Genomic DNA, 19,175 nt, shown 5'->3' with positions numbered 1-19,175 from the left:
TCATACTGAACACACTGAAGATGATATCTTCAGACAATTTAATTGTGATTGTTGGGGTAATGGTACTGTAAACAGTGTGTTCAATATGAATATCATCAAAGACCATCAAAGGTTCCAGATATTCCAACTTGGATATTTGTATCTGGACACATCTAACTATTAATGTACGTATTGAGGGATACTGATAAATGATACTTCATCCATATCCATATCAATCATATTTTTTATTGCTACATCGAATACATTTATTAAAATATATAATTCAAATAAATAAAACTTGGATAGATAGGTAATAAATTATTCCACTGGATACCAAACAAATTCGAAATCTTTAAGTCCAAAAGTCTTTTCTGTTTTTTCATTTGGAGTATCGGGGGAATCCAAACCAAGATTGATAAACTTAAATTTAGGTCTGTATCCATTTTCGTCAGCAACATATGTAACTACTCTGCTAATTCCATCTCTACCGTTGACGAAGTATCCCCCAATTTTACTACCGTCTTTAAGACCCTTTTCATAGTGACCATGGAATCCAACTGTGTATTTGAACTTGTATAGTATATTGGTAACGTCCTTCACCTAGAAATATCACAATAAATTATTGTATAACCTAATTTTACGTATAAAAATCTAAAATTTGATATATCGAGCCCTGAATTAGGTGTAATTATGAAAGCTAGAATTCATAAATGTAAAAGACTTTTTTGCATATTTGAATATTCTCTTTTTCTGAATATATGATATGTCGAGAATATTGTGTATCCGAAAAACACTAACGGAGCTACAGCGACCGGTTCAGCAGGTATGAAATGCCCCTATTTAGACACCGCTCCTCGTCCCTTTGTGTCGAAAACAGCTGCAGTGCTCTTCCGACAGATACTACAATAGCCATAGAGTCAGTATTTAAAGATTTGAGCAAGGACGCACTTTTGCAGCGATGTCTTAGAAGTTGCAAAATAACAACGATTATCTTGACAAACTCCAAAGTCAGTTAAAAGTACTGCAATCGTCGTTTAAATTGCAACAAATGGAGCAGCATGCATTTTGTTTTGTTTTTGACTGAATTGAGATCTCCACAGACCTAAGCGTTAATTGATAAATTACGATGAGCGAACGAACAAGCTGCGCTTACAACTGAAGAGGGCGGCATCCAAAGTAGGCAAGAGCAAAAAGATTAGTTCAACATGCTGAACAAGTGACAGTAAAAGAAGCTAACATTGATTGATAGTATTTCCAATTCTTTCAATAATAAGAAATGAATTTGCTTATCGTTTACATCCGTTATATGGTCGAATTTCATATAAAAAATAAATAAAATTCTTCAAACGAGACGTGAGTAAATTACTGAAGATAAGTTTTAAAAAGTATGAATTGGTACCCATTAACAAGCAAACGACAGCGGCTTGTATTAACATATAAAGGAAGTGACAGAGTACTAAAATGGTCCCAGAACTGCCTGGCCCTGCAAAGAAAACACAAAAATTTAGGAAAATATTAATTTATTTTTCAACGTAATCTCCTTTTAGTTCCATACACTTTTCTGTCAGCCATGTTCAATAAGTTCGACATCGTTTTTATAATAAGAATCGTCAAGATCCTCAAAATAGTCATTACCTGCCGACACCACCTCTTCATTCTCAAGAAATCTTTGACCACCGAACCATTTTTTTAAGTCTAAGAACATAAAATAATCTGAAAATGCTATATCTTTCGAATAGGGTGCATGAGGTAAAAATTCGAACTTTATTCGCCGTTCTTTTCCCTTTTCCAAGATAGTCAAAGAAAATTATTCCACACGCATCCCAAAAAACCGACGGCATGAGCTGAGCAGATAGATCTGCAGATAGAACGGTCTTCACCTTCTTTGGAGCTGGTTAGGTTAGCTTGGTTATGAAACAGCGTAAAAATGCCACTTTATTTCTGTCAAACATTGTCAAACACTCGATTTATTCACCATGTTGTTTTTGTTCTATTTAGAGCAAACGCGGCACCCATCTTTCGTATGTCCTAATGTTCATTCAATATGCGATATACTGCACTTTTTGGAATGTCTAGTATGCCTGCTAGTTCGCGCAATTTCCGTCCACGATCATCCTTTGTGGATTTTCTTCCACATTTTTGGAGTCGTCACCTCATTTGATCGACCACTCCGATACTGGTCTTCGCTGATCATACGGCTTCGTTCAAACTTTGCTACCCAATATTTTACTATGGATAACGAAGGAGTGTATTCACTGTTCACTATTGATAGCTGCCAAACAAATACTAAATAACGTAGCGTCTACAAACTTGAAACATATGTTGTATAGATTGTGCACTTTTTTTGAAGCAACTACCGCCATCTCTAGATCAGACCAGGTGCTTCAGGGACCATCCTATTTTTAGACGGAAGGGGCATGGTCTTTGTATCTAAATAAACTGTGTTTGAAGCCTGTCTTGTATCGTGTCACAGATGTTATTAGAAAAGGAGTATTTTCATAGAAAACCATAAGATACTAATTGCAATTGAAGCAAAATCACTGGCAAATATCAAGTAAATTACAATAAATACGTTGATAAAACAGCTCGTAAAATAAGTATTACAGTGCCAATACCGAAAAATAATTACGTGTCATATTTAAAATTACAAATATGAAGCGTTTTATTATGTACTACAATAAATTAATTACCTTGGAATGACTTTAGAAAAGAGGAAGACTACATGTGAGAATTAGATTGTGTAGGATACGTGTAAAGAATCAGTCTTTGTTTACGTTTACGTTTACCCCATATAAAATACAAAATTGATCATATTTTGGAGTAAATGTGAAAATTTTGTTTCACATAGAAATAAAACGCAGGTGGTTTTAAATACGGTCATTACAGGGTGCAGATTCCCAACGGACCTGCATAGCACACCCATTGAACAGAATGAATGGAGGAAGATGTGAAGTGTCTACTGCTATGCAAGCGAAAACTTTGGTAGACTCTCTATCTGAGTCTACTACAAGGGTCACTATTAAATCCACTTTCGCCTGTATTAAATAGAAAGTTAGCTTTAGCTGAGAGTACTTGACAATGAGCAGCACAGAAGTTTTTACTAAAACAATACCCAAGCAACTGCTAATGCTCACCTCAACTCCTTCTGGTAAACCATCCATCATTCCTGGATATTTATCTTTAATAGGAATATCAAAGGGTTTTTTACCCATAACGTGAATCACGTTATCAGATACAACAACTGGAGGAAGTTTTTGTATTTCTTGTGATTGAAGCAAAGGATTTGGTCCATTTGAGCTGGTAGGTTTAGATGAAAAATCTCCAAATTTATCTAAAATCAAAAACTCAAGTGAATGATTATGAAGTCGTTATTAAATGAATAAAAATTATCAATACCTTGTGAAAATCCTTCATTCATTCTTCCTGCGGCCTGGTTAGAGTTTGAGCCTGATCCATATCCGCTATTTCTATTCTGCCCAGTTTCTCCATAAGAAGAACCATCTTCAGGGACATTTCTATAACCATCAGAGGCTTGTACATTATCCAAAAACTGTGATTGTTGGTACTTCCCAGTAGTTTGAATTCCAGGACTGTTATAATCACTACCAGAAACTCTGGATACGGGAACATTTCCACCAATACCATCAAACACTTTATCAGATGATGTGAAAACATTTGATGTTGGTACATTTTTAGCTTGTTGTTCAGCAGTACTTCCAAAATATTGTCTTTGCTCATTTTCTGTGTTTTGTTGAGAGTGACTAATAACAACTGAAGTTTGTATTCTTGTATTGGTATTTTGTTGCTGGCCGTTTAGGGAAAATGAAGCTTGAGTTCTTTTCCCTCCAAAAGAAGGAGCCATACCGCCGCTTGATCCTGGTGATAACGCATCTGCGTCAGACGGAAGATCTGAATATCTATTTTGAATCTGCATTTTTTGACCTTCGACATTTCCAAATCCATCAGAGACTGATGCATAATTCGAAAACTTGTTTAGTCCTGGAGCATTATTTCCAAATTGCGTTTGTTGATAATTTCCCGTAGCTTTAATTCCAGGTGTGTTGTAGTCACTATCGGGAACTCTGGATATGGGAATATTTCCATCATTACCACCAAACACATTATCGGAAGATGTGAAATCATTGGATGTTGAAACAGTTTTCGCTTGTTGTTCAGCAGTACCTCCAAAGTTTTGTCTTCCATATCCGTTTTGGTCAAATGAACTTTGTTTTGCCGTGTTCTTATTTTGTTGTTGGCCATTCGAGGAGAATGAAGGTTGGGTTCTTTTATCTCCAAAAGAAGGAGCCATATTACCATTTAATCTTTGGGATAAAGACTCTGCGTTAGACGGAAGATTTTGTTGTTGACTGTTTACGAAGAACGAAGTTGACTTCTCTCCAGAAGAAGAAAACATGTTGCCATTTAATACTTTTTTGAACATCGGGGAAACTGGGGGACTCGTAACTTCTGATGTAGTTCCTCTAAAAGCAGGATTTTGAAAATCAAATTTCGAACCAGGTTTCATAGTGGCAATCAAACCACATCCACCACAAGCAGGTCGAATGGTACTAAGAGTAGTGAAAACATACGGTGCTTTTTGTGTACTAGCTATGGTTTTTTCTGTAACAGTTCGTGGAGATGCTTCTTGTGTTCTTTCGAATTTTTGAGGAGCTGATGTAGCCGTATTAGGTTTAACTGGTTCCGTGCGATCAGTAAGATTAGCTTTCTTAAGGTATTTAGAAGCTTCTGGAGATATAGGACCAAGAGCAGGAGATCCGTCAAGAGCTGAGAAATAAAATAAAAATAAAGTAAATGAACAGCTTCCAATTAGTAGTTATCTATTATTTGAATGTTTTTATTGATTTTGTTTTTATTATCATGATACTCACGAGCACTTATCCGTATGTTTTTCATACTTAGAATTTTAAAATCTCCATTTTCATCTGTTGCATAGACAGTAACATGATAAACACCGTCCGCAGTTATGAACCCAAATTCTCCTTGGATGATACCATTTTGATCTGAAATATTAGATATTATTTACTCAAGCGTTACTATTTCAAGGAATATCAAGGGAATCCCAAACATTATAACTTATTACGTACGAAACTTTGATTCTTCTCTACAATAGAAGCCCGAATTCGATATAATCACACCTCTGTGTCGAAATGGATCGACTGAAGCAACGCATTCTGATTAAAGACATGCCCCCAAGCCAATTCATCAAGATTTGATATCCGTGAGTTTGAATTTGGTGAACTGTCCTGTAGACAAACATACTGGTGGATCACCCACAAATAAAAATGTTACAAAACTTCAAGATCTTGTTTTTAAGTTTTAACGTATGATACTATCAAAGAGTTAGAAGTGACGTTTTATTTGGTGAGTGAAAAAGTGTTAATTATTTTTCATCGTCCATAAAAATAACTCTCTCATCCGCAAAATGTATCTGCGTTAGTTGACGACAGCATCTTGGTATCCATGCTAATTGGTTTTGGGTATATTTAGGATACTTTTTCACTATTTCTTGCTGATTATTGTGATACGGTACTTTTCGAAGTATGGTATTCATGCACAAATCTTTTGACGGATATACCAACTCTGTCTTTTGCTTTTCTTACCAGTCTTTCTAGTCTTACTCTGGTAAACATTCTTGGTTTTCCACTTTATGGGAAGTTCAGACATGGTATTCTATCTTTAGATTCGGTTATTGCATATTAAAAGCTTCTGCGTGAAATATTTCAGTTTTGAAAAATGTGAACTATGTCAGGCTTATGGATCTGTCCAACGAAATTATAAACGCTTTTTCTTATGTCCAACTCTCAAGAAATTCTAATGCAACTGACATAAAAAAAGAGTTTTGTGTGAATATTTTGCAGAGAACAAATAATATTTTGCTGTTTTGATATTGTATTATCAATACTATTGATAAACTATTAACAGTCGAGATGTGAATAAGCACGATCTGTGAAATAAGAAGTTTGATTCGATGTCGTGATTATAGATCTCTCGTAATAATAAGAAGTGTAGTTTTTGTTATAATTTGTCTTGACCATTACGCCTAAAAACAGTATCATACCGTCCCTGGAAAACCTCGGCACGCTTCACGGATATTTCCATTTGAACAAAGCTTTTATAAACCTTTTATGAAGGGCTTTCATCCGAGCTTATAGAGTTAATATTGATTTTTATACGGGATATTGTTTGATAAAAAGGTTTTGTGATATTATGCCGCCCTATAACAAAGCTTTTGAAAACTTTGTCGACAATAATGCGGACAATATAAGAATAATTAATTGGGAAGGAATGAAATTTTATTTTTGCCTGTTCAAAGAAAAAGACGCTTTATATTCATCAATTATCTTCGTTACGGATAGTATCAGTTATAGACTCATAATTAATCTTTAGACAATTGGAAAGGACTAAAAAATTTCGAATGGATTAGAATTTAATTTTTCTTGAAAAATGGAGCGTTATCACAGTGGTACACCATATATTTCATAAACTAGTGGAAATCAGAATATGAGAATAGATTACTAAGACCATATTCTAAATATAAAATCTTTCTTATATAAAATATGTGTACATCGGTGGAGCAGAGAGATAAAAGACGCCAGGAAGTAATGTCCAAAATCAAGAAGAATGCAAAAGACATTAAGAAGAAGAGGAAATGCAGAGAGTTAAATTAAGACAAATAATGAGGAATATCTACAAAATAAAGAAGCCCTAAACGAAAAAAAAAATCAGAGAAGACAAAAGGAGAATATAGGAAAACCTATGCTTAGATCAGGAGTCGGCAACTTGTTTGTCCTTGAAAGCGCAATACTAAATTTGAAAATCACCGAGGGCGCATATTTTACAGATAATCAACAGGTATAAATAGGCATTAAAAAACATTATAACTTCATTTTGTTGGTGTCATACATGATACTTATAATTTAGTGTGAAACTTGGGTGTCCATATTTTCAACTAATTTCTTATAATTTGAAACATATTTAGAGTTCCTGATTCTTAAACGATTATCTAAATGTGAGTCATTAAGCTTTGTTCGGTATTTTGATTTCAAATATTTCATATTTGAGAACAAAGGCTCGCAATTGTATGTTGTTGCACGATATGAATAAATTTTTTGCGCACATTTCCTTAAAATAGGATATTTATTTTCATCGACTAAGTTCCAAAACATTTTATCATTACTATGCGTTTGTAAAATAATTTCGGTTTGCAAGTTTATTATTTCTAATTATAGGTCTTCGATATTATGAAGCTCGAAATACACTGAAACTATTTCAAGGACATCATCTTCAGTAACATTGCATGGATTTATGAAAAATCTTGGAACTGGTTCTAAAATCTTCAAATCTAGAAGTAAACTCTTCTATTAGCTTATCTATAATTTCTAAATATTATGTAGCAGTAAAATTTTCATCATTCAAATTCAAACTCTCAACAGTATATTTAGTATTTGGGAAATATGATAATGATTTTTTCAATAGATGGGATTTCAAGTGTTTCAGTAACTGAATTTAGAGTCGATTCACCATTAAAACGAATCATGGAGGCACAATTGACAAAAAATAATAAACATACAGTAAGAAATTTCATCAATTCTCTGTTTATCCAAGTAGAATTAAATTTACAAAAAGAAGAATGTGCTGCATGTGTCAATATTTTTTTAATGTTTTGCGAAGACTATTTTATTTATGGAAGTGTGTATGAACTGGACACAAACTTCCTATAATTTTATTTGAAAAACGTGCAATTATCGGAAGATGATTTGTCTTGTAAAATTGTGAACCAGTCTTCTTGTAACAATTGGTTTCAAGGCTAAAGAATTTCTGCAAGTTCTAGCTATGTTTTGAGACCTCCTGAACACGATTATGATGGTTTTTCGAATGTCTGTAGTTTATATATATATATATATATATATATATATATATATATATATATATATATATATCTGTTTAAGCTACAATTCTTATTTTCGTCTCTCGAGCAATTTCTCTGGGTCCGAATTAGCATACATGGTTTTTTTGGCGGCGGATTGATGTTATTAGAGTCTGGTTGAAAACAAATGAATATTTCGAGTGGTCGCAGTGCAAAAAAAGTGGTTTTTGACCTTTGCTCACCTCTGCAGGTCAAACGAAAAGAGACTGAAAAATGAAATTTCACATTTAGGTTCAATTAGTTGCAAGATGATTTCCTGTCTAAGGTCGAAACTTTTCATCTCCACCCCTCTCCATTTTATGGTCATTTTTGTTATATTTTCTTATTTTTTGGCCAGAAAAAGTTTAACTAGAGGGTTCGAACTTCGCATGCAAGTAGGGGGTGATGTTGAAGAATTGTCTTTTTCAAGTTCAAAGTTTTCTTCTTCAGTTCTTCTAGCACAAAACGGCCGAAATCATTTTGATCGTTGTAATTGTTGAACTGGACCGCCTCCTATTTAATGAATAATACGAGTATGATCGTTGCTATGGTGATTTTTTTACTTCCCATTTTCGAAATGTCTTGTCATTATGACAATTTTTTCTTTGTTGTCAATTGGAATTGAACAAGAGGGTTCGGGACCACCGGGTCTATTGAAATTATGAATTTTCCTTCGAGAGAGAGAGTTAACTTGTGAAATGAAGTTATTGCGGAATAGCAAATTTTCCATATAAAGAAATAAGATTGAGAGTTAATATCATTTCCAAGAAATTCATTGTATGGAAAAATTTGTTTGTGTATTAGTTAAATTCTTCATTCGACGAAAAATTCGACTTTCGTGATGGAGCTCTGCTGCTCATGGCTTTTTTTTCATGTAACGGTTGGAAATTTATAAAATTTATTTTTATTCTCGAATTTTTACACTATACAATAACTCTGGTGACCCATTTTTATTTAATTTATTATAATTAAAACAAACAAAAAATTTTAACGTGTATTTGTTTATAATTTCGGTTATAATAGCCTTCCGAATTGCTCAATGTGACCACTGCGAACGCTTCAGTCGATTTAATTTCCCCTACTATACCTTCCCTCAGAGCGAATGAAACCATCTTCATCGACGGCTAAAAAACTTCAGGTCCACACGCCGGATGGATTTGGTAACTTCTGAGTATGTGTGTGCCATATCCAATAATATAAATGGATATATTCATATCTCACTCAATAAGTTTTGTTTATCTTAACCACTCAGGGCCCTGACTAACGTTTCACAAGGCTTCAAACTAGCCCACACTTCTAAACATCAATACTCGAATTGGTGCGGGATATGAAGGGTGATTATAAATTCTCAACAAACCCAAACCACCATCTGTAACATCAACACCCTAAGCGTAAGACTTCTACTACGGCAATTGCCACTCAGTGTCTTTGGAAGCTTCGCAGAGATACTGTTTATTTGGAAGAGCAGTCTGCCTCATTAGGACACTAGAGGAAAATTAGTACCAACTAACTTCATATATTTGAAACCAACGCCTATGCTACTATCCAGCAGTCATTTCTTAGGTACTGCCAATAAAAGTACTGATTAACCTCCAGCAATACTGTGAATATAGACATAATCCTAATTCTGACACGTCCAAATGATCATCAAGCCTGATATGTGATTCGCACTATAGAATGGAGCAGCGCCTTTATCAGAAACACCTTCCTCACGCCCTGGATTTCCACTAGACGACCTCTTTTCTCTAAGCTTAAGTGACAACTTAACTACTTTCGAAGCCATCTACATCGATCGTCGATGTAGATCGCATGTTTTTTGCGGTTTTAATTTAACCTTCTTCCATTCTCCGAAATCCGTTTGCTTCCCTCAGCTCTCTTTTTCGTTTAAATTATTGGGCTCTGTGGTCTTAGCACCCTACGTGTGGAATTTTGATTGATCAATTATACCATCTGAAAAGTCAGAAATTGGTCATAAAAGGCCATTTGGTCTTATTAATTGGTAAGCGCTAGAAAAAATTTCATTAAGGGTTATATTTTTCAAGATCATTAAGAAATTTTAGCACCTCATTCACAGAAACAATAAAAAATTCGTACTACTATGAGATATGTAATAGTGTACGATATTAACGAGCTTTTTTGATAATTTTATATAGACACAATTTTTTTTAATTATAAATATTTTAGGTACTCAACAAATTAACAAATTACCATGAAAATTAGCTTCTGAAATACATTTATCATAAGTTAAGTCTTTCAACTCTTACTTTATATTTATACTGCAATATACTTAAGTTTTCCCCACTAAGCCTTCTTCATATTAAAGAACTGTGCGTTCTCATTGCCCTGATGTGGTGAATCTTCGGCCTTGATACGATGAACCGGCCCAAAGCATGTACGTTACGACAATGGCAACATATTTACTTTTTCTTAATATTAAATTAAACTGGCCAAATATTTATATCACCAAATTCTCGATCGCGCATAGGTGGAATTTTTTAATATTTTTCATGAGAGAGATGCTGAAATTTCTTAATGATCTTGAAAAATTTAAACCATCAATAAATATTTTTCTAGTTTCTAACCTTTCTAATGATATAATTGGTCAGTCGAAATGGGGTGTTAAGAATACGTAGCCTAATTCCAAGCACGATAGAAGTGACCTGATGCCTACGAAAAGAAACCTCTTCCTAAGAACCATCAGGATCCTAATCCTGGAGAAAAATATTTTCCTATATCAGGTCCGTTACTGAAATAAAATATAACCTACTGAAAATGTTTCTTTTCTACAAATAAGAATGCTTCAACTAGTCTTTCGTATGAAGCCATATCAAAATCTCTCTCTCTTCTAGCCGTTTTCTATCCTTTGGATATAGGCCTCTCTCATATTTTTCCAGTTTTCCCTGTTCTGTGCCACTTGGTACCAGTTAAGTCCGGCTGTTCTCTTGATATCATCATACCATCTTTGTTGTGGTCTGCCGGTGCTTCTTTTCTCCCCCCAAGATCTCCATCTTGTTATTTTTCCGCTCCAGTTGGTGTTATTTCGAGCAACATGTCCGGCCCAGTTCCATTTAAGACTACCTATTCGCCTCACTATGTCCTCGATTTTGGTTCTATTTCTTATCCACTCATTGGTTTTATGGTCTTTAAGCGTTATTCCTATCATTTTCCGTTCTATTGATCTTTGATGTACCTTTAATTTATTCAAGATTTTCTTTGTTAGGACCCATGTTTCACATCCGTAGGTTGTTACTGGGAGAATGCATTCCATGTAAACCTTGGTTTTTAGTTTGAGGGGTAGGTTGGAGTTGAAGACGTGTCGCATCTTCCCGTAGGCCGCCCATCCTAGATGTATTCTGTGGTTAATTTCAAGTTCTTGATTGGTTTTACCCAATGTTAATTCTTGACCTAGGTAGATATAAGAGTTCACTTTCTTTATCTGTTGTCCTCGCACATTTATACTCTCTTTGTTTGTCCGTTGGTTTGTCATGAATTTGGTTTTAGAAATGTTCATTTCTAGGCCTACTTTTCTTGCTTCTTGTTGTAGTTCTATAAGCATGTATTCTAATTCTTCACTGTTTGGGGCAAAAATGGCAATGTCGTCGGCAAATCTTAGGTTACTTAGTTTTTCTCCCGATATATCAATTCCTCTGTCTTCCCAATGTAGGCTCTTAAAAACGTCTTCTAGCACCAGTGTAAACAATTTGGGTGACACAATGTCTCCTTGTCTAACGCCTCTTTTAATTATGATTTCCTCAGTGTCTTCATATAGCCTTACTTTCATTTTTGAGTTGTCGTTTAGTGTCTGTATAATGTCAATATATCGTTGGTCTATTCTTGCATTTTTCATTGACCTGATAATTGCCCAAAATTCAACTGTGTCGAAGGCCTTTCTAAAATCTATGAAGGCAATCCATAATGGGATGTTATATTCCGTTACTTTTTCGTTCAGTGTCCTTACGGTGTGGAGATGTTCTATTGTACTCATGCCTTTTCTGAAGCCCGCCTGCTCATAGGGTTGGTATGCGTCGAGTTTGAATTCAAGGCGGTTTGCTATTATTCTCATAAAAAGCTTGTAGATCTGTGATAGCAGGCTGATTGGTCTATAGTTTTCTAGGTTGCTTGGATCACCTTTCTTATATATCAGTATGACTATCGCGGTGTTCCAATCCTGTGGTATTCTTCCCTCGGTTAGGCATGTATTAAATAATGATTTAAGCTCTCTTATCAGTAGGCTTCCACCTTCCTTCAACATTTCCGGTATGATGTTATCGTCACCTGCCGCCTTTCCGTTTTTTAGTTGATTTAAAGCTTTTACAATTTCTTCCTCTTCAATCTCAGGTAGATCCTCGGAGCCAACGTTACATATCCTGTTTTTATGGTCACTGTTTGCTTTTCTAACATACTCATTGTCTATTTTGGACTCGTACAGACCTGTGTAGAACTTCTCTGTTACCTTGAGTATCTCTCTTCGATCTTCTGTTATGTTACCTTGTCCGTCTCTCAATTTGATCATTTCTTTTTTATGTGCGTTTTCTTTTTTAAAGATGTTCAGACCTCTGTTTTGCTGTATCAACTCCTCTATTCGATTTTCTTGATACTTTCGTATGTCCTGCTTGGCCATTTTCCTTGCTGTTTTGTTTAGTTCGGCATACTCTACTGTATTCCTTTTGTTGTCTTTAATGAGCTCTCTCCTTCTTTCCAGTAGCTGTTTGGTTTGTGTTGTAAACTTTTCTATTCTTTTAGTTTTTGATGATACTAAACTTGTAGTTGTTTCTTTCAGTTCTTTTACCAGTCTATTGTTTGTTTCGTCCAAGCTCTCGTGTGATGATGTTGTTTCCTTTGTTAGTCGTTCTGTCAATCTTTTGCTATATATTGACTTGTTGTCTCTTATTGTATCAGGATCTATACGGTATTGCGTGCTGTTGAATTTTTTTGCTCTTTCCAATTTTGTGTTTAATATGATCCTGCACCGGACTAATCTGTGGTCGCTGCCCGTATTAAAGGAATTAAGAACGTCAACTTCTTGGACGATATGTTTATTTGGTGTCAGCACGTAGTCTATTTCGTTTTTTGTAATTCCATCCGGGCTGGCCCAGGTCCATTTTTTGTGAGGTCTTTTTTTGAAAAACGTATTCATTATGTATAGTTGTTCTTTTTCCAGGAAATTTGCAAGCATCGTCCCTCTTTCATTTCGTTTCCCCAGTCCAAATTGTCCAACATACTGTGAGCTATTACACTGCTCTCCTATTCTTGCGTTGAAGTCTCCTATTATCAGCGTGTATCTTGTCTTATTTTCTGTTAGGCTCTGTGTGATTTCATCATACAGCACCTCGATCTCTTCGTCCTCATGACTACTTGTTGGGGCATAGATTTGAACGACTTTAATTGTTATATTGGAGTTAATCTTAAGTGTTATGTATATTACTCTATCTGATATGGTTTTAAGTATTTGAAGATTTGGGGAGATTCGTTTGTTGATAAGAAAACCCACACCACCCAAACTATTATCTTCTCTTCCTTTGTAGAATAGGATATGTCCTGATCTTAGTCTAATGGATTCTTCACCTCTTCTCCTTGTTTCTGATATTCCCAGAATATCCCAGTTTATTCTGTCCAGTTCGTACTGTAGTTCCGTTAACCTTTCCTCATTTCCAATTGACCTAGCGTTATAAGTTGCAATGTGAAGTTGGCAGCCTTGTTTTACCCAGGGATTCTTAGCACCCCCTGCTCTACGACTGGTCTGACCGCTACCTTGGCCAGGGTCGTTCGAGCCGCTGGGCACTGGGGGCCATTGTTTTTGGTATGTCTTCATATGAGAGGGGTTTAGCCATAAAACACCACGTTGGCCAGACGTCTTGGTGAGTGTAGGTTCAGCCGCCCCTAACCTGGGGATCCGTCGCTGTTTGCAGCCGCCCACTCTGGGTCAGACGCTGCAGATTTTTCCTGTTGGTCCACGGGGCGTATTTGATTTCCGCCCTACCACCCATATCTGGGAAGCATTCCCCTATCCGCCACCCGGGGACGCGCTCTCTAGGAGTTACATATCAAAATGTTTTCATTGAACTAAACTAAAAATGAAGATCATTAATTTGATATTTTTCAAATAACCTGAATCTTTAAAGTAATTTTTCTATAAATATTTAAAATTTTCATATTAAACATTTTTACAGTGGATAGAGATAGACAACGAGGATACATGAGAGTGATTTATTTAACATAACATATTTAACCAAAATTTGACTGATTTCGCATTTGTTTTTCTCATATACTCTATAAAAAATTATTTCAAATGTCAGTAGTATTTTTAACTAAAAAAATAAATACGTAACTCATTTATTTTGTATCTTAGTTTCGGTTAGTTTGGGTTTGGTAAGTCTTGAATGAAACAGTAGTTGCCCTGACATCTGTTCAATCAACAAAATACTAAACGATAATTTCTGTTACACCGATCTTACCGTGAAGTTATCTACATGAAATATAATGTTCTGTAATAAAATTTTCGACATACTTATAAAGTAGCGATCTGCAACGTATAGCACTCGGCTTCATATAATTTGTAATAGATGGTCGTTTTATTATTAGCAAATTGTAAATATCAATCGGAAATTAAGTCAGAGCTTGCTGGACCTAATTTTTCACGGTGACTAATCCTTCTGCTCTGCCCCTAACGAATTTTCAAATAAGAACAATCATTTATCATTATCATTATAACTATTATGACAAAGTCTGTTTGCAAAACCGTATAACTCGTTAATTATTTAAAAAATCGCTGTTTTAAGTATATTAAATGTATGTGCCTGCAAATCAAGCAAGAAAGTGGCAGAATAATCTTATTTATATGGAAAAAAAAAACAGAAGAATGTTTTATATATACGAGTAGCCCTGTTGTAACCTAAATTATTATTTATCTTCAAATGATTTGCACACTTTTGTGTCTAGATGAGTGGCTTTCAGAATCGCTTCTTTTACTCTTTCAGTAATTTTTGACATAGCAAGTAATGGACAAATTGCTCTGTAAAATACTGTCTCTTCAAAAGGTTTTCCTGGTATATAAATAGATAGGATTTGGGACACTTTCCACTAAAACGGGAAATAAATGGTGTCCAAAAAAGTGCTTCGATTGGTTAACCGCGAAATAATACAAAATAAACCATATTTCATTAAATTTACTTTTGAAATTTTAAATTGATTCAATTAATAAAACAGTACCGAATAATTTTTATTAACAATATTGAAATAAGAGTAATAAGTGACATTTTTCAAACAGATTCGTGAGAAGTGAAATATTATTTAACCACAAATTGACAATTTAAATATAGAATATGAGAATGTAATTGCTTCCATAGCCAAATAAACGACGGTGGAACCGTCTTGTTATTACTCAGTAATTTCACCAGTTCTTAATAAATAGGTTTGAAATTGTCAAAACCATCCTTATCAAGCAATAATTTTCTTTGTCTTGCAAGTTCGCCTTCAGCAATCCACTGGTGGAACCAGCTTTCATGTACAGACTCAATATATCTATCTTATTTTGCTTAAAACACGCCACAAAGGCTTGAGAATTGTCCTTTCGAACACGAAAATGATACATAACTCCATGGCCTTGTGTTTCAAGATCAACGTTTGATATTATCAATTGAAGAAAATAATTTCTCAAAACAAGGTGCTACATGATATATGTATGCATGTTCAAAAAATGTTTTGTTACTTTAGTAACGATGGATGAGTCGTGGATCCAGGTATTTGAATATTTTTCACATATGAAGCAGTAACTTTAACCATTAGAATGTATTACCCATTATTGTCTATTTATCGACAAAAATTAGTGAACCAAAATAATGCTCAGTGCATGATCATCCTGTGAACATCCCGGGCGAAACGGGACGTGACATCGATATTGGTCCTATTAGCCGCGCGGGAGGGTCCAGTGTGGTGTTTGGGATTGTTTGTATTTGGCTGCTGCGCAAATTTCTTAAACATGTCTGACAAGACTGTTGATGACGTTATTTCCTAAACAGCAAATATTTCGAGAGTATCTTATTCAAATGTCTACCGAATCGTTCTTGAGTGCAGAGCTAATCATGGTCGGTCAAAAAAAGTATCCATAAAGAAAAAAAAATTAACATTCAATTGATGATTTCAACAAGAACGCCATCAGAAGAACTGTTCAAAATTGGATAAAGTTCTGAGAGTAGTTAACGAAAATAAGGATTTTCAAAGATCAACATTTTATAATTAATTAAAAGGAATGGTATTTCGAGACAAACGAAAAACGATAGTTATGAAAGAAAGCGGAAATAATTGTTTGGAGGCGAGGATACATTAGAAAAATTAAGATATTTCGTGGAGAAAATAGAAAAACTTACTACCTGGACGCAACATGGGTAAACGCTGGAGATACTAAAGATAACGTTTGGGTGTAATCTTTTAAACAATCCACGAGCCAAGCTTTCTTGGATGGACTTTCCACAGGATCAAAAAACCCATCAGATAGGTAATATTTCAAAAAACTATTTTATAAGCTTTTGGTTAGTGCCACCTGTCTGTGTATGTATGTGTGTAATCAAATCTAAAAAGTTGTTTTCCTTCTCTCTAACCTCTGAACAATATTATTGTACCTGAAATTCTTTCTTTAACAATACATGATGTAATAAAACATTTTAGCAAACGATGGTTGAGGCAGAGCTTTTAGAAATTGTCGAAGAGCATAAAAATAAGTATAACTCAAACATTAATAATGAAATGGACAAAAAACAAATCTCAATGTGTTGATCTGAGCCCATGTGAAACAATATGTTACAGCAGAAAATAAAACATTTCAATTTTCCGAAGTTAAAAATATTTTTCACAAAGATTTTCAGATAATTGATTCTGATAATAAGTGGAATAAAGACATTGTCATTGATTTGCAAGTTAAGCCCCTTATATAAATGTTGACGACAATGGAAACTCAATGTCATCTGTTGGGGAATAAGAGAATGTGTTTATTGAGGTTTTTTATTTTAATGTTTCAATTCAGATATTTTTGAATTTTTAAATTGATAAGAGAAAGAGAGAAATACTTAATTGTCAAAAAATTGTTACAATTTGTAAGCAAAACAAAACAAAAAACGAACAAAAAACTAAAGAAAGGTACAAATACAATAAAATTTCAAAATACAAAAGAAAACCACAATGAATAACAAATTATAGGTAATAGTAATAGGTAATAATTAGTATATGAGTCTATAGCAAAATTAAGCCAGTTTGCAGCATACCAGAAATATCCAATCAACCGTCTAAAAAATGATTTTATAAATACCCAAGAGGAACTGGCCAAGACTTGGAGGGATTACGCTCCATTTCTATTTAGAGATGACAGACCAAAACATCCTAGCACCGAAAACTTAACCGGCCCTCCCATTATCCGAAGAAAGGTAGAACACGCCATAAAAGTTCCAAAGCTGGGTGAAGCTACTGGACCAGATGACATTCCCACCGAGGCTATAAAGCTGTTCGAAGACGATAACATTGACATGTTGGTAAACCTTTTTAACTACATCTATAGCACAGGTCACTCTACTCAACTTTTATAAGGATGCCTAAGACATCAAAAGCGGTAAAATGCAAAGATCATCGACTGATTAGTTTAATGAGTCATATGCTCCAGCTATTCTTCCGTATCGTTCACACAAGGATGCTCAGTAAGTTAGAAGATCTAAGTGGAGTGACCCAGTTTGGTTTCGAAAGCGGTATGGATATACGCGAAGCAGTTTTCTGCTTAAATACCCTTGTTCAAAACTACATTGACCAATTAAAAGACGTTTACATCACATTCATCGACTACGTGAAGGCGATTGATTCGGTCAAACATGCCAATATAATAAAAACGCAGCAGAGCGCCAATATCGATAGCAGAGATATAAGAATTATTCAAAACCTCTACTGGAACCAGAAAGCACGGGTTAGACTAAATGAGACAATCAACATAGGACAAGACTTCAAAGTTTTGAGAAGGGAACGCCAGGGATGTATTTTGTCTCCTATGCTGTTCAACCTCTATGTAGAGAATGTCTTTGCTGAGGCTCTTCAGGGTTCTGATTATGGCGTCAAAGTTAATGGATACCCGCTAATTAATATTCTCTATGCGGACGATAGGCAATACTCACGTATTCAAGATGCAATTATTACTGGATAAAATAAGTAATATTGGAAAATCATATGGCTTAAAAATAAATACAACAACAAAAGCCGAGTACAGAGTAATCCACATCACCAGTCATTTGTTTGACAACGGTGCTTGAAATTTTGAAATCTTTCCGAAAAGATACGTACCTTAAATTTGAAAGAAGCATTTTTAGTATGAAATTTTACCAAAAATACTATTAATAATAATTAAATAGAGTACAGTCGGTGAATTCTGAATCATACGATGACACGACATAGTATATAGTACCTACTAGATCTGGTCTTAGTTATTCTGCTAGGTGCCTTTATCTGCATGACACTGGAACAATCAATATTGAGATCGCCCACATAGAATAAGTTTGCTTTTTAGAGATAAGAACTCCAGTAAGGTCAGTAGTTTGTGACAGAAAGTATGCACGTCAGCGTCAGGTGTTTCTGTAAATAAACTCGTGGCTATAAATAACGCACCACCCTTTATTTCAATATCAAAACCTAAAATGTTAATCTTTTCGGTTTCTTCTTCTTTCTATCACAAAAAGTAAAAGTATCTTAAATGTTAGCGATAAAATGTGGCAAAATTTCTCATCAGCAAATAACTGTTTTTGTAGTTTTTAAAGATTTTAATTTTATGCTTATTTTAATATTTCTTTCATTCTATTGTTGTACCAGCGGACAGCAGTAATTTGAGTCAATCAAGGTGTGTTGAAGTTGAGATTGAGAAGTAGAGACAAAAAATGAATAGAGTTAGGCAGAAAGAATAGTTAGTTGGATAGGGAAAAAGTTATCGTGAAGTGGCAAATCTGTCATACACCACACAACCACTAGAAGATTGATGCAAAGATGTCGAGAGACTGGTTCTCATTCTAGGAGGTCTGGACAAGGACGTCCTCCTCAAGATAACCGTTTTTTGCATTTAAATTCATTATGAAATCGGTCAATGACACGTGTCGAGCTAAACAGCTTTTTAAGAGAAGTCCGAAATGTTAATGTCTCTGATATATCAATAAGACGACACCTTCAGAATGCTGGTCTACACAGCAGAAGAGCTCTCCAGGTACCTTTGCTAAACAGGCAGGATCGTGATGCTAGACTAATATTTGCC

The 19,175-nt window shown here is 34.8% G+C and overlaps 1 protein-coding gene across 1 annotated transcript in view; it reads right to left on the bottom strand.

Moving 5' to 3' along the window:
- Positions 1–205: 205 nt before the first annotated feature.
- LOC130443930 (uncharacterized) overlaps positions 206–19,175 on the bottom strand; it is a 33,628-nt gene continuing 14,658 nt past the window's right edge. The window contains exons 3-6 of the mRNA XM_056778830.1: positions 4,869–5,000; positions 3,376–4,764; positions 3,114–3,310; positions 206–579 (exon numbers count right to left, since the gene is read on the bottom strand). Coding sequence (XP_056634808.1) covers positions 298–579; positions 3,114–3,310; positions 3,376–4,764; positions 4,869–5,000 — 2,000 coding nt within the window. The 3' untranslated portion in view covers positions 206–297. The remainder of the gene's footprint in view (positions 580–3,113; positions 3,311–3,375; positions 4,765–4,868; positions 5,001–19,175) is intronic.

This window comes from Diorhabda sublineata, chromosome 5 (assembly GCF_026230105.1).
Source record: "Diorhabda sublineata isolate icDioSubl1.1 chromosome 5, icDioSubl1.1, whole genome shotgun sequence".
NCBI lineage: Eukaryota > Metazoa > Arthropoda > Insecta > Coleoptera > Chrysomelidae > Diorhabda > Diorhabda sublineata.
Note: the sequence above shows the minus strand (reverse complement) of the source record. Positions and strands in the feature narration are given on the sequence as shown.